This window comes from Tenrec ecaudatus, chromosome 12 (genome assembly GCF_050624435.1).
Source record: "Tenrec ecaudatus isolate mTenEca1 chromosome 12, mTenEca1.hap1, whole genome shotgun sequence".
Lineage (NCBI taxonomy): Eukaryota > Metazoa > Chordata > Mammalia > Afrosoricida > Tenrecidae > Tenrec > Tenrec ecaudatus.
Window position 1 is genome coordinate 100,833,882 of NC_134541.1, and position 14,927 is coordinate 100,848,808.

At 49.3% G+C, this 14,927-nt stretch overlaps 1 protein-coding gene across 2 annotated transcripts in view; it reads left to right on the plus strand.

The window, feature by feature from the left end:
• The first annotated feature begins 5,498 nt into the window (after positions 1-5,498).
• The window catches only part of TXNDC11 (thioredoxin domain containing 11), a 62,127-nt gene continuing 52,698 nt past the window's right edge, over positions 5,499-14,927 (plus strand). Inside the window, exons 1-2 of one of the 2 annotated variants that reach the window (XM_075564282.1) lie at positions 5,499-5,851; positions 13,991-14,207. In XM_075564282.1, the coding sequence (XP_075420397.1) occupies positions 5,607-5,851; positions 13,991-14,207 (462 nt within the window). In that variant the 5' untranslated portion in view covers positions 5,499-5,606. Of the gene's footprint in view, positions 5,852-13,990; positions 14,208-14,927 lie in introns of those variants that run through there. The other variant, XM_075564283.1, reaches the window with a different exon arrangement.

A 14,927-nucleotide genomic window follows, 5' to 3' on the forward strand; every position in this document is an offset into this window, starting at 1 on the left:
TACAGCAGCTCATTTTAACACACTCTGCTTCAGGCAAAGATCTGCTCATTGCTGGACAATTCTCAGCAAGAAGGCTCAAATGGAGGCTGGGTTTACATAGAGACTCAAAATGGATTTATGGCTCCCACTATAACTGTAGCCTTTCAAACCTCCTTCTCACAAATTAAACTCTGATGCACTATAAAAATCCTAACCAAATACTATCAAACAACAATAACAAAAAGCCCACCACCAACACTGAGTTGATACTGCCTCATGGTGGTGATTCCTATAGGGTTTCAGAGGCTAGCTATCTTTAAAAAAAAATCATTTTATTGGGGGCTTGTACAATTCTTTTCACAATCCATACATACATCGTGTCAAGCACATATGTACGTTTGCCACCATCATTCTCAAAACATTTGCCTTCTACTTGAGCCCTTGGTATCAGCTCCTCATTATCCTCTTCCCCACTCCCCCTACTCATGAACCCTTCATCATTCATAAATTACTTTGTCTCATGTTACACTATCCGATATCTCCCCCCTCCCTCTTTGCTGTTCATCCCCCAGGGAGGAGGCTATACATAGATTCTTGTAATTGGTTCCCCCTTTCTACTCCACATTCTCTCCACCCTCCTGGTATCACCACTCTCACCACTGGTCCTGAAGGAGTCATCTGCCCTGGATTCCCTGTGTTTCCAGTTCCTATCTGTACCAATGTACATCCTCTGGTCTAGCAAAATTTGTAAGGTAGAATTGGGATCATGATAGTGTGTGTGTATGTGGGGGGAAGCATTTAAGAACTAGAGGAAAGTTATTATGTTTCATCGTTGCTACCCTGCACCCTGACTGGCTTATCTCCTCCCTGAGACCTTTCAGTAGGGAGGTGTCCAGTTGGCTACCGATGGGCTTTGAGTCTTCACTCTGCACTCATCCACATTTATGATTTTTTAAATTCTTTGATGCTTTATACCTGATCCTTTTGACAGCTCGTGGTCACACAGGCTGGTGTGTTCTTCCATGTGGGCTTTGTTGCTTCTGAACTAGATGGCCAGAGAGGCTATCTATCTTTACAGGAACAGATAGCCTCAAATTTCTCCTAAACCTCTGCTGACGGTTAGAACCACAGACCTTGCAGTTATTGGGCCAATGTCTACCCGATAGCACCACCAGGGCCTAAAACCAAGCTCACTGCCAGCAAATCGACTCCAACTCATAGTGGTCTCAGGACAAAGAAGAACTGCCCCCCCTGCCCCCCCACCACCCGTGGGTTTCTGGGGCTGTAAATCTTCATGGGAGTAGAAAGCCTCATCTTTCTCTCAGGGAGCAGCTGGTGGTTTGAAGTGGTGACCGACTACATTACGGGCACAGCCAGGACAGTGCACTGCAGGCAAGGCCGCGCCTCCCTGGGTTGGCTTGTGGAGTTGTGATCTACTTTCAATCATGCCCTGCCTGAGGGAAAGCGGCTTACTTTTCAGGTTAGTGTTGGGAAGGAACTCAAAGGAAGCTGAATTTATGTCAAGACTGAAAATGAAGTGAAATTGCTCCGTAAATCCCAGCCTCCAGCAAACCAAGTGCTTAGAATTCAAGCTTTAATCCATCTCACACTGGCTTCTTTTCAGTCACAACACTTACTTAGAAAGGGCTAGAAGAGAAAGCCAGAGAGGAACATGCGTTATTGAACACTCACTGTACTAGAGCTTAAATTCAGTCTACAGAGGGAGTCCTCGGGCCATTGTGAGTCTGCACATAGATTCACCCTGCCTGCGGGCAAAGCTTCCGCGTTCCCACTGGCAAAGGATCTAATCTAACGAACTCAGAACGCAGGGAGGCTGAACTTACGTCCTGAGAGAAAATGAAGTTGAGCTCTGAATGAACTGCAGCGTTCAGCATTACCACTAGTTCTGTGATTTCTGGGAAGTGACTTCCCCAGACTGGTTTTCTATTTGTAGAGTGTTTTAGGTCACCACAGAGACCCCAAATCTCCAATATAACGCAAAGAGAACATCCAGTAAGTCTTAAACAGGTAGTCCATGTTGTTGTTACTTCATGTCATTGTAAAAAAAACACCCTTACAAAAAGCAGTTCGCCTAAGGTCCTTTACTGAATGCCGTCCCTATGGGACTTTTACAATTCCCTACATCACTGAAAAGCAGACAGGCTGGATGCTGTTGTCATCTAAAAGGGCCAGATAATGCTGTCTTCTCTTATTTACCTGTTAATGATTAAAGAGGAAACTTGGCGGCAAAGTGGTTTATGTGTTGGATGTTAATCCCCAAGGTCTGCAGTTCGGAACCATGAGCTGCTCTGAGGGAGAAAGATGGGCTTTCTATTACAGGCTCAGAAACTCATATGGGCAGTTCTACCCTGTCCTATAGGGTCACTATGAGTCAGAATTGCCTCGATGTTAGTTTGGTTTTGAGTTTTAGTGAAGAAAAGCTGGGCCCTGTTATTTAGTTAGTTAACAGAGACGTCCTCAGATGGGCCTAGGACTCAATGATCCTTCCTGTGCTGTTCGCTTGCTCATGGTTAATAGTTGCTTCCTATGGTTACGCTGAAGCCCAAGTTAATGTAAAACATCTCGATGTGACTCCCCAAAGTTTAATTCTCAAAGCCCAAAGGTATATAATCTGTCTGCCTTCTGATTTCAAGTCTGGTTTGCACAGCTGTGGTCTCCTCGCTGGTATACCTGTCTTCTGAGAACTAGCTCTGTCTTCCTGACTTGGAGTGGGTAAATTAGCTGTGATGCTCCCAAATAAAATAGACCTGTATTTCGGAGACAAACAGGACAAAGGCAAAGGCACATCATCTTGCAGCGATGAGGGAGACCATTAGCACAGGGCATAATGGTGTCCAAGGGGAGCTCCGGGGACCTTTATAAGGGCATGAGAAGACAAAGGAAAGGTAACCATGATTGCGACATGTACATATGAGAAACGGAAGAGCTCACAACATTGGTGGGCCAGGGCCCTGGCAGTCAGAACATGACTCATGACTATGTGACTGCCCTCACACGCACACACACACACACACACTCCCCATCAAGGGTACCCCCAGGCCCTCCGTGAGCTAGGCAAGGGGGTGGAGGCAGTAGTTTTCCACTGTGCTCTGCAGGACACTGTTTACACCTTTGGTTAATAACCAGAAGGAATCCAAGGGAGGTATAACCCACTGGAGGATTCTGCAAATGTATTTCGGGTTTTCACTGTTATCTATGGCCTTCTGGGAGCCAGGTGTTCAGAATTGAAGGTCTAGTACAAATCTCATCTGTAAAGAGACCTAGACCCTTAGGGCAAAGCACCTGACCATCCAAGTTGGGGACATCAGAAGACAATAGTAGTAACTAAGATTTATTGAATTGTTAGGGTGTGGTATGGTCCATGTATTATCCCACTTGATCCTGAAAGCAATTCTGGAAGACTGGTACTGCTATTTCTCCCATTTTACAGATGTGTGACTAAAAGCACAAAGCCACACTGATAGAGGGGGTGAAAGAATTAGCCTGCTGTTAATAAAAAATAGTAGAGATATAACAATTTAAGAGGTAGTTTGTTAGAAATCCAAAATGTAAGCACTCCCTGCCTGACAGTAAAAATTCCTTTTAAACTCAACCAGAGGGGACAGTCTTAACTCAGGAAGGAAGCGAGCAAGGCCACTGAGCTAAACAATGGACTGAGACCTGAGGGATGGTGGTCTGACAAGCCCTGGAGAAAGGTATTATCAATTGTTTCCTGTTCCTGTCAGGTAGGTCCAAAACTTGCTTTTCACTGAATTTTAAGGCACTTTGGACGTGGCAAACCCGCTTCCAGCAATAACAGGTGACTTTCCTCCAGTCCTCTGGCCTGTGCTCGTCTTCTGTAAAGTGAAACTAAAGTGTGCGCGCCTTCTCCTCCCAGAAAGGACCCCTGGTGGCACAGTGGGCTATAATTTTCCAGGTCCACCAGCTGCAACTTCAGGCACAGGGAGGCATGATGTCTGAGGGTGAAAGATGCTCTTAAAAAAAAAAATCCAAAAACTATTAGTGGGGATTTAATACATATCATTCCAAATTTCAATCCCGTCAAATAGAATGTATGAATGCCACCACAACCAGTTTCCAAAAATTCTTTTTCTACCTGGACTCCTTGACGTAGTCTTTTACCCCACCTCAGGCGCTCTACCCCCTCACTCTCCAAACCCCTTATTCTAGGCTCGTTGATCCTAGGTTTCACATACCAAAAAACAGAGCAGCACAGAACACAGCTTCAAGAGGGTGACCTCCACTGACACAACACCTCTGAGATACACTAATATGAACAAAAACTGAAGAAAACAATGCAAAAAATACAGAAAATTTAGGAAACCAGATCAGGTTGAGCCCCCATCATAGAGGGGATACACTAACAAAGTTGTAACTGTTCAGGTCCTCTCGCCCAAGCACTCTGTGCAGTGACCACTTTCCTCCCATCCCTCAATTCTAGACAGGGGAAGTTCTCCGGAGGCTTATTTCCTGAGCAGTTCCACAAACGAATCTTGGGCTCCCACTGCCATCCATCGCCTTCTGCACACCGGATTCTCACCACTTAGATTCTGGTCCCTCCGTCCACCGAAAGATGATGCCTTTGCTTTGCTAAAGATTCAGAGCCGAGGAAACCCCAAGGGGCAGATCTTCTCGGACCTGTAGGGTTGTTGAGTTGGCGTCCACGCGATGTCAGGTTTTGTTTTTGGACGTCCTCCTGGATCTGTGGTGAGATCAGTGAACATTCACTAGGCATCAGCCACAATTGCTGATTTATGCCCAGTGGCCAACTGACAACATCCTGTAGCCGAGAAAGCCTTAGATCCGGGTGGAAAGATCCTGGAAACTCAGGTACTCCGGTGTAGACTCAGTGGGTGGAGTAGGAGAATTTGGGGCGTAAACCGCGTCGCACAGCCTCTGAATGGAAGCAAAGGCGTGGCCCAACCGGGGGCTTTTCTGCGGGCGCGGAGTCCAGGATATGGCCTTTAGCCCGGACGTGGGAGGGTTTGCGGGCTCAGGCGGGGGGGAGGGGGTAGAGGTGACTTTCTATGCGCAGACTCAGTGCAGGTGAGCGAGGCCAGGGCGGACTGCGGCCCCGAGACGGTGATGTCGACGCGCAGACGCCGTGGCAAGCGGCGGGGCTGCGTGCGCGGGGAGCTGACGGTGTCGGCGCAGACGCGGTGGCGGAGGGTGGGGCTGCGGGGCGGGGTGGTGACGGTATCCGCGCAGACGCCCTGGAGGGGGCGGGGCTTGGCTCGGAGGCGGGGCTGCGTGCGCGGGGCGGGACGGTGCCTGCGCAGACGCAGTGGCGGAGGGTGGGGCTGTGGGCCGGAGGCGGGGCTGCGGGCGCGGGGAGGTGAAGAAGTCCGCGCAGACGCCCTGGAGGGGGCGGGGCTTGGGCCGGAGGCGGGGCTGCGGGCGCGGGGAGGTGAAAGTCCGCGTAGACGCCCTGGAGGGGGCGTGGCTGTTGCGCGGGGCGGGCTCGGCGCCGGCGGCTGGGCTGACGTGGAGAGTCGGGGTTAGCGGGCGCGGCGAGCTGCGGGATTGGGGAGCGACGGGCCGGGCCGGGCCCTGGGCCCTCGCGAAGGCAGCGGCGGCGGTATAAAGCCGGCGGCGGGGAGCATGTAATGTCGGAATGCAGAGGCCGCGGCGGCAGCGGCAGCAGCAGCAGGGACGACGCCGAGGACGAGGGTGGCGGCGGCCCCGCGGGCTCCGGCTCCCTCAGCCCGGCCCCAGCCGGAGCCTCCTCGGAGGGCCGGCTCCGCCGTGGGCTGCGCGGCGTCTCCCTCATGGCGCGCCGGCGGCCGGAGCTGCTCTGCGGGGCCGTGGCGCTCGGCTGCGCGCTGCTCCTCGCCCTCAAGTTCACCTGCAGGTGAGGCGGCCGGAGCCCCTCCGCCCTGTCGCCGGGCTGGGAAGTGGGGCTTCCCTGGAGCGACGGCTGACTTCCCCCAGCGTGCGGCCGGGCCCCCCACTTCCCCAGCTGCCAGCCAGCCAAGCCATGGCCAGGTTCCGGGGCGCTGCCCGGCGCCTCTCGGTCCCGTTTTAGTCCCCGGGCCGGTGGGTCAGGTTTCCGAGCTGCTTCTCCCTTGTTAGGGCTTCTTGCTGTGCCTGTCACTTCTGTCCCGCGTTCCTCTGCCCCCGCCTGATGCCTTCAGTGTTGTGCTTCACGGCCGGTGTGGAACCCCATGCCCTCTGAGGATTCGGGCGTTCATCCATGGAGCGAATTGTCAGCAGCACCTACTCTGTGCCCAGCGCTCCTCGGGGTGCGTGAAGACTGCCAGAGCCCCCCGCTCGCGGAATGGACATGCCACTGGGTGGAACAGTCGTCCTAAAAGGCTTCGGCCAGTGCCATGTAGGGAAGAAAGTAGGTCGGTGTGGGGCAAGACGGTCTTCCTAAGGAAGTGAACTTGAGGAAGGGGCCCACTTTGGCAAGACCTGGGAAGAGTGGCCAAAGTAGAGGAAATGGCCAGTGTAAAGGCCCTGAGGTTCAGCCAGCTTGGTGTTTCTATGAGCTGCAAAGAAGACGCAAACCGTGAACAGGCAGGCACGCCAGCCCCTCCTTGGAAAAGCAAGTACAAGTAGAAGATCTGCAATTCATGGGTGCTTTCAGTCACTGCAAGGAACTCTGGTGGCGCAGAGGTTAAGCAATCTTGCTGTCTGGTAAGGTTGGTTTGACCATGGCTCCGTCGTTGAAAGGTGTGGCAATTTGCTTCTGTGAAGATGTCCATTGTCGGAAACCCGATGGGGCAGTTCTACTCTGCCCTAGCAGGACGCTGTGAGTTGGAATTGGCTTGATGGTAATGGGGTTTGGGGTTGGTTGTCCCAGTTTATGAATCTCTTTGCCCATTCTCTGGCATATCAGCAGAGGAAGATTCCAATTCAGAACATATTGGTTGAGTCGGCCAAGCACCAGTATGTGGCTCCTGTTGTCAAAGAAAGGAGCCCTGGTGGTGGTGTCAGGTAAGCACGGGATTACAAACTACACGGTCAGTGGTTCAAACCTACTAGCCGCTCAGGAGAAAGATGAGGTAAAGATTTAACAGCTTAAAAAACCCTATGTAGGGGCTCTGTGTGTTGGAGCTGACATGATGGCAGTGTGTTTTGAGTTGGCTTGTCGAGGTGTCAAAGCAATGGGGATCAGGAGGAGAAAGAACAACTTCCAGTAGCTGCACTGAGTATTTGCTACGCTACTGAGGAGTCCTAGTGGCGAAGTGGTTACACATTAGGTTGCTAACCACAAGGCCAGCGGTTCAAAACCAACAACCACTCCAAACTAGGGCAGTTCTACCCTGCCTTACAGGGTTGCTGAGTCAGATGGTAATGAGTGTGTGAGTGAGGTGCTATATGGTGAGTAGTTTCTCAGCCTTGCTGCTGTTGCCATTTCGCACCCGATCATTCTGCCCTTAGGGTGGGGGAGGGGAGGTTGTCGTGTGCAGTGTGCGGTGATTAGTGGCATTCCTGCCCTCTACTCTTAGTTGTAGGTGCCCTCCAACATGTCAGCCACGGCGCACTCCAGACATCGCCCAGGGTCCCCTGGGCAGAAATGTATTTATGCATTGATCTCCTAAGTGAGGGCCTAGAATGGGTCTCTTGTAAATGTCACCGTTACTGGTGCACTCTGGATGTGCTGTTTTTCCACACGGGCTGCTGAGGGAGTTGAGCCCTGATTACACCCAACTAGTAGTGGCTGGAGTTGGAATCCTGAACTGTCGGAGACGGTCCCCTGACGGAAAACACTGCATACAGAGGACTGCAGAGTGGAATATGAAGTATTGCGAGGTGGCAGCAGGGTTAGGGAGTTAGGGTATCCCCCTGCACAGGCAGGTGCTTCCGTTTCATGAGTTTGTCTATCTACAGAAATAATGCTTGGCATCCGCCTTGTGAGGGCAGGACTAAATAATGTGGGTATGGAAGTTCTTTAGGATTTCTGGAAGGAAACAGCTGGCAGAACAAGAGCTTGCTGTAAGCAAGGAGAGTGAGCGGGAGTGGTGGCTTGTCACCTCATTTCTGGGCCACTGGCAGATTTGACAGGCTTTGAATAGATTCATTTCTCCTTGGAGTGCTTTGTGCTTGCATGATGTCGTGCTGTTATGTTAGTGTAACATAACCAGAACCTCTTTCCCTATTTTAGTTCTAGATTTTCTGTCATAAGGACAGAGGTTTAGAAGGGGGGTTGGATTCTGGTTTTTTTTTGGGGGGGGGATGTGGGGGAGACATTTAAAATTTGATTTTTGAAGGGAGAAACTAACTAGCCTTTTCATCAGTTGCTTAGCTGAGGTTAAATCCTACTTTAAAAAGAAAAAAGAAAGATTGCAAAACATTGTGAACTATCTAAGGTTTTTGAAGCTATACGTCTTTATAGGAGCAGGCAGCCTCTCTCCTTCCACAGCACCTGGTGGTTTCGAACTGCAGGCATTGTGGTTAGCAGCCAATACAAACCAGAGAGTATTTTTTTTTAAAGATTGATTTGAAATTGAGGAAGTGGGCATTTCTGAGCATCTAATATTGGCACCTGGTGGTGTTGTGGTTATGTGTTGGGCTGCGATCCACAAGGTCAACAGTTCAAAACCACCTACTCCAAGGAAGAAAGCCTCTGGGATCTTCTACTTCCATAAATAGTTACCGTATTGGATACTCACAGGGGTGGTTCTACCTTGCCCTGTGGTCTGAGTGGGCATGGACTCCAGAGCAAAGCGTTTGGAATACTGATCCTGCCTGCGGAGTCTGACTGAAATCCCCATCACTTCAGCCAGTTCACTTTCCTTTTACCTTTATGTGGAGAAGGGCGGATAAGTGTGTGTGTGTAATCAAGTGTGTGTGTATGTGTAGGTATAGACATATGCTCACTTTGCAGTATTGCATCTTGTAATTTGAAAGTCGCTTTGGAATGAGGGGTAGGAGGTGAATTTGTATGACAATGTGGAGTTGTGACAGGCTGTTTCAGTATCGGGCTGACTCTTGAGATTTGGGGGCCAGAGACTTAGGAGTAGGAAGATTTGGAGCGGGGCATCGTTCCTCAGACAGACCTGGCCGCAGTGCTTCTGATGGAGCAGGGCCTGTTTGATCTCCCCGGGTTGGTCAAGGGTCTATCTCAAGAGCTCCTCTGACCTTGCTCAGCCAAGGTACTAAGTTGATGATTATCCTATGTTTGTTTTGCTATCAGAGCCATTACATTTTTCCTTAGATTGTATTGCAGGTATGTCTCCTTTTATTATGCCTCACAGATGCTACATGTTGGGTTTTTAGGTTTTTTTTAAGACAAATGGAAAGTTGTGGATACCCTGTGTAAGGCAAGTCTGTAGACACTTTCCAACAGCATGGGCGCACTTTGTGTCTGTGTGACATTTTCATCCTTGCAGTTTCAAACTTTGTCATCATGCTGCTGCAACCTTAGCAGAAGACAGTCTTAGTGTCAGCCTCACTGATAGGTACTGGGAAACAAACTAAAGATCGAGGGACTCGCCTCTGTTTTACTGAGGTGGGCTGGGACCCAACACACAATATCTCCGAGGTCTACCTGTACAGACACGTCACATAATTTGAATATTAAAAATAAAGTAATTCCTCCAAAGAGCAGAATTTTGCACCTCCTGAAAGGATACCGGTATTCCCCAGTATCCCTGGTTGTGTAGTCGGTTACACATTGGGCTGCTAACCACAAAGCCCTCATTTGGAAGCCCCTAGCAGCTCTGCTTGAAAAAGGTGAGACTTTCTGCTCTCATGAAGAGCTACAGCCTTGGCTAAAGGCTTGAAGATAAACAAGCGGCCATCTAGCTGAGAAACAACAAAGCCCACATGGAAGAAGCACACCAGCCTGTGTGATCACGAGGTGTCGAAGGGATCAGGTATCAGGCATCAAAGAACAAAAAAAATCAAATCATTGAGAATGAGGGACAGTGCGAGTGGGAACCCATAGCCCATCTGTAGGCAACAGGACCTCCCCTTACACAAGAGTTGCGGGGAGGAGAAGAGCCAGTCAGGGTGCAGAAGAGCCAGTCAGGGTGCAGGATAGCAATGATGAAACAAACAACTTTCCTCTAGTTCTTAAATGCTTCCCCCCCCCCCCCACTATCATGATCCCAGTTCTACCTTACAAATCTGGCTAGACCAGAGGATGTACACTGGTACAGATAGGAACTGGGAATCCAGGGAAGATGATCCCTTCAGGACCAGTGGTGATAGTGGGAGTGGTGATACTGGGATGGTGGAGGGAAGGTGGGGGAGAAAGGGGGAGCAGATTATAAGAATCTACATATAATCTCCCTGGGGACAATAGAAAAGTGGGTGAAGGGAGACATCTTGGACAATGTAAGATATGACAAAATAATAATTTATAAATTATCAAGGGTCCGTGAGGGAGGGAAGTGGGGAGGGAGGGGAAAATGAGCTGATACCAGGGGCTCAAGTAGAAGGCAGATATTTTGAGAATGATGAGGGAAACAAATGTACAAGTGTGCTTGACACAATAGATGTATGTGTGGATTGTGATAAGAGTTATATGAGCCCCAAATAAAATGATTTAAAAAAAAAGAGTTATAGCCTTGGAAACCCACAGGACAGTTCTACTCTGTGTCAGATAGGGCCACTGTGAGTTGGAATCTACCTGATGGCAGTGACTTAAGCTATTCCATCCCTAGTCTCCTTGACTTCCCTGTGGGTCTGTCATCTTGTCAGCTTCAGAGAGCCCACCCTGACCACTGCCCTAGTTCTTCTGTCTTATTACCTTGTTTCAGAGCAGGACACGGTTCTTTTGGGCTGTTAACTTCCAGCTGCTCTGAGGGAGAAAGACAGGCTTCCTGCTCTTGTGAAGAGTTACAGTCTCAGAAACCCACAAGAGGCATTTCTACCCTGTCCTTTGGGGGCATCTCTATGAGTTGGAATTGATTCGATGGGTGAGTGAGTTTTGAGTCTCGGTACTGGCGTGCTTCACTGCTTGCTTGCCTTCCTGCCCTGGCACACATTTCTGGAGAAGCTGGCATCATGCTTACTCCCTGAGTCTCAGTGCCTCTGGTGCAGTGGCTGAGTCGCAACAGTCTTTGCTCGTAAACCTATGAATGAGTCCACCAGTGAATGAGTCCAAGGACATGAAGGTATTCTGCATAGAAGGACAGCTCCTTGTTAGCAGGGCTTTTAAAATGCCCGTTAGCGTGACTATGGGAGATCCCCTTCTTTATGATGGTCATCGTTTTGTTGTTGTTGTTGTTAAAGTGGAGAAATAACGTATTTAAAACTGTCTTCTCAAATTCAGGAAGATGACATAATGCTTCCAGATGCACATTTAAGTGTGGGACTCTTTCTTGCCTCTTGCTAAAAAACCTAGCTGAGGTCTTGGGGCTCCTTTTTTTTTATCAGTTCTCAGTGTCTGCCAGACTGTTGCTTGTACCATCTGACAGTGCCTACCTTTATGCTGCTGCTCCTCCTCCTCCTCACCCTCCTGGCTACAGTACTTTGCAGCTTTCTGAGGAACCAGTTCATCAAGTTCATTTCAACCCAAACAAACCTTGAACAAATTAGATGATCCTTAGCATCATTGCCGCCCCCCCCCTCCCCCCCCCACAGAAACGAGTCCTCAGACACTAACTTGGATTCTTTCAGAATGTTCCCTAATGCTAATGTTTGTGTTGGTTAAGATCACAGGTTCTCAACCTGTGGGTCGAGACCCCTTTGGGGGGTCTAACAACCCTTTCACAGGGGTCGCCCACTTCCTAACAGTAACAAAATCAGTTATGAAGTAGCAATGAAAATAATTGTATGGTTGGGGGTCACCACAACATGAGGAACTGTGTTAAAGGGTCACTCACGGCATTAGGAAGGTTGAGAAGCACTGTTTTAGAGGCTTTCACGGGTGTTCAGGTGAGGTGTAAGTAGCGTAGTGGTTCATTGAACAAACAAGTAATTTGAACTTAGAGCACTGGGAACTGTGCTGACCAGGGAGGCTCCCAGTCCTTTCCCGTGAGTCATACTGAGCAAGTCAAAGAAGGTGTAGAGCTCTGAAGACAGCCAGGTGGGAGCTGAGGGAAAGTGTGAGGGCATCTCACCTGTGCTGGAGAACGCTTAGCCGAGGAGGTAGAACTCCCTAGCCAAGGCTTTTCCCCCTAATCAGCTTCATTGTGATATACTTTACATTCTGTGAAATTCACACACTTGTTCAAGTTGACGACTACCCCAGTCTAGAGTTCTTTCTGCTCCCAGGAACACTCTACACACCCGCCTCCATTGCCAACCACTGATCTGATTAGGTCACTACACATCACTTTTGCCTCTTTCGGACTTTCATATCAACATCAGTATATATGAACTTTTTCAGTGTCTGACTTCTTGCAGTCTATCATTATTTTGAGAGCGGTCAAGTTACAGTGTGAACAAATGTTTTAATTGCTGAGTGGCATTTTATTGGAATAATATATACCTGAGCTACCCATTCTCTTGGTGGGAGTCTGGCCAAACATGCGTACCCTTACTGTTGGAATGGCTATCTCTTCCCAACTGGCTGCCCTTTTCGTCAAAATCAGTCTCCTTTCACATATCATCTAAAGGTGGGCCTTGCTTCTGTGATCTGGAAAGCTTGTCCTCTTAATGGAGTTTGTTTTCTTTTGTTTCTTTTAATTGTGATGTTGGTGAAAGTTTACTGGGAAACCTAGTTTTCCACTTCAGTCGCAGTAGCTGATAGGAGTGGGCTGTAGTCCACTTCCTCCCTCTTTGCTCCATCTGATTTTTGTTTCTCTCTTGGTCTTTGTCTGACCTCTCGAGTTGAGGGATAATTTTTATTCCCTCTGTTGGTTTCTCTTGGGAGAAAGATGAGGCTTTTCAGAAACCCACAGGGGCAGTTCTACTTTGCCCTGTGGGGTCTCTATGAGTCAGAGTCAACTTGATGATTGTGAGTTTGTTTATTTGTTCTGTTGGTTTCTTGGGGAATCAGTTGTTAGTACAGGTAGGTGGAGCGGTAAAGGGTTCTACCAGCCTCATCCAGGACCTGGGTGTTGGGGCTGGAGAGTGAGGGGCAGCTCTCTGACTTTGGTCCACCTGCCCCAGTTCTTGCCTTTTCCTCTGGCTTCTCCCTGCTGGGAACCCCAAGTGTCTCAGAAGCCTGCTTTCCAGATAAAGCAGGCTGTTGCCTTGAAACTCCTCCTTGTAAGCCTCTGGACTGAAGCTTGTGCCTGGAGAAGTCTCTATCATTACTTAGTTACTCCTTTTGGTTCAATGCCCTGGACAAATGCCTGCTCAGCTCCAGTGAACAACTTGATGTATGGTATTCTCAAAGTTGAGAAGATTGTGAAGTTCCATAGACATTTTGTGAGATGTAGCTGTGTGTGTGGATGTGGGGAGTCGGGGTGGGGAGTTTGCCTTCATGTTCGGGGAGCCCTTCAGTAGCGGCTCACAAACATCAAAACGAAACTGCTATCGAGTTGATGCCAACTCATAGTGACCCTATAGGACAGGGTAGCACTGACCATGTGAGTGTCTACAGGAGTAGAAAGCCTTTTACATTCTCTCTTGGAGCGGCTGGTAGTTTTGAACTATAGTCTAGCAGCTGAGTGTATAACCCACTATGCCAGTAGGGGGCCATCGGTAGCTCCCTATTCTGGAGATCGGTGGTTTGGGCAGAGAGCAAGACTGCAGGATGATGAGGATGGTGTCAGAATCAAGAATTAGAATTATTCAAGGATTTCCTCCTCCCTGTACTCTGCCCCCTACCCGCTGCACTTTTGCATATGAGGAGACCAAATATTTTCAAGTTATTTTCAAGGCATGATTTATCTCTTACATCAGTGGTTCTCAACCTTCCTAAGGCTGCGACCCTTTAATATAGTTCCTCATTTTGTGACCCCACCAACCATAAAATTATTTTCGTTTCTACTTCATAACTGTTATTTCGCTACTGTTAAGAATTGGGTGACCCCTGTGAAAGGGTTGTTCGACAACTTCCAAAGGGTCGAGACCCCCAGGTTGAGAACTGCTGCCTTAGAAAATGATAAACCAAGTCATCCTGTGTATGTTTGCTCTCTTGTAGTCGAGCGAAAGATGTGATTATCCCAGCAAAGCCACCGGTCAGCTTTTTCTCCTCAAGGTCGCCAGTCCTTGACCTCTTCCAGGGGCAGCTGGACTACGCTGAGTACATCCGCCGGGACTCAGAGGTGGTGCTGCTGTTCTTCTATGCCCCCTGGTGTGGCCAGTCCATTGCCGCCAGGACCGAAATTGAGCAAGCAGCCAGTCGGCTCTCGGACCAGGTAATGTTGCCATTCGGCCTTGAATCTGATGACTTCAGCCCTCAGTGGGCAGAGTGTAGTTACCAGGGCGACATTGGGCCCCATGGGTTGATTTTTGCCCAGAGCACTCTGTGCGTGGGGAAGCATCCTGTGCAGGCAGTGGGGCTGGACCGGGTCTCGGCAGAGGGCCAGCAGTCTGAGAGAGGGAGAAATGCCAGGCTTGAAGATCTCTCTTATTTGGAAGTGGATAGAGGGTACAACTACAGTATAACTAGATTGGGCCTTTTGTTTCATTTTATTGTCAGTACAATCCATACAACAAAGCTTGCCATTGTAGCCGCCTCTGAAGGTACAATCCAGTGACACTGATTACATACACCATGCCGTGCAGCAGTCTTCACCTTCCATTTCCAGAAGTTTCTCACCCACCCCCCACCTCCCCTTCCCACAAACAGAAACTCTGCACTCCTTCATTCCTAATCCAGCCCCTGGTATCCTCAGACAAGTTCAGTCTCTTTTGTGCATTCAAGGCTGGCCCAAGCAGTTCATGTTCATGACTGCCCCTCTGCACTGGTGTAAGTGTGATAGACGCAATAGCACTGGCTTCCAACCCAATGACCTTTAATTGCCCTTTATAAGACAGGCCTTTCCTGGTGCCTCCTTTCCCATCCTGACAGACATTCACAGGTGGCCAAACTGCCCTGCACAAAGAAAGTCCTAGTCAACTCCCTAGAGGCTCTT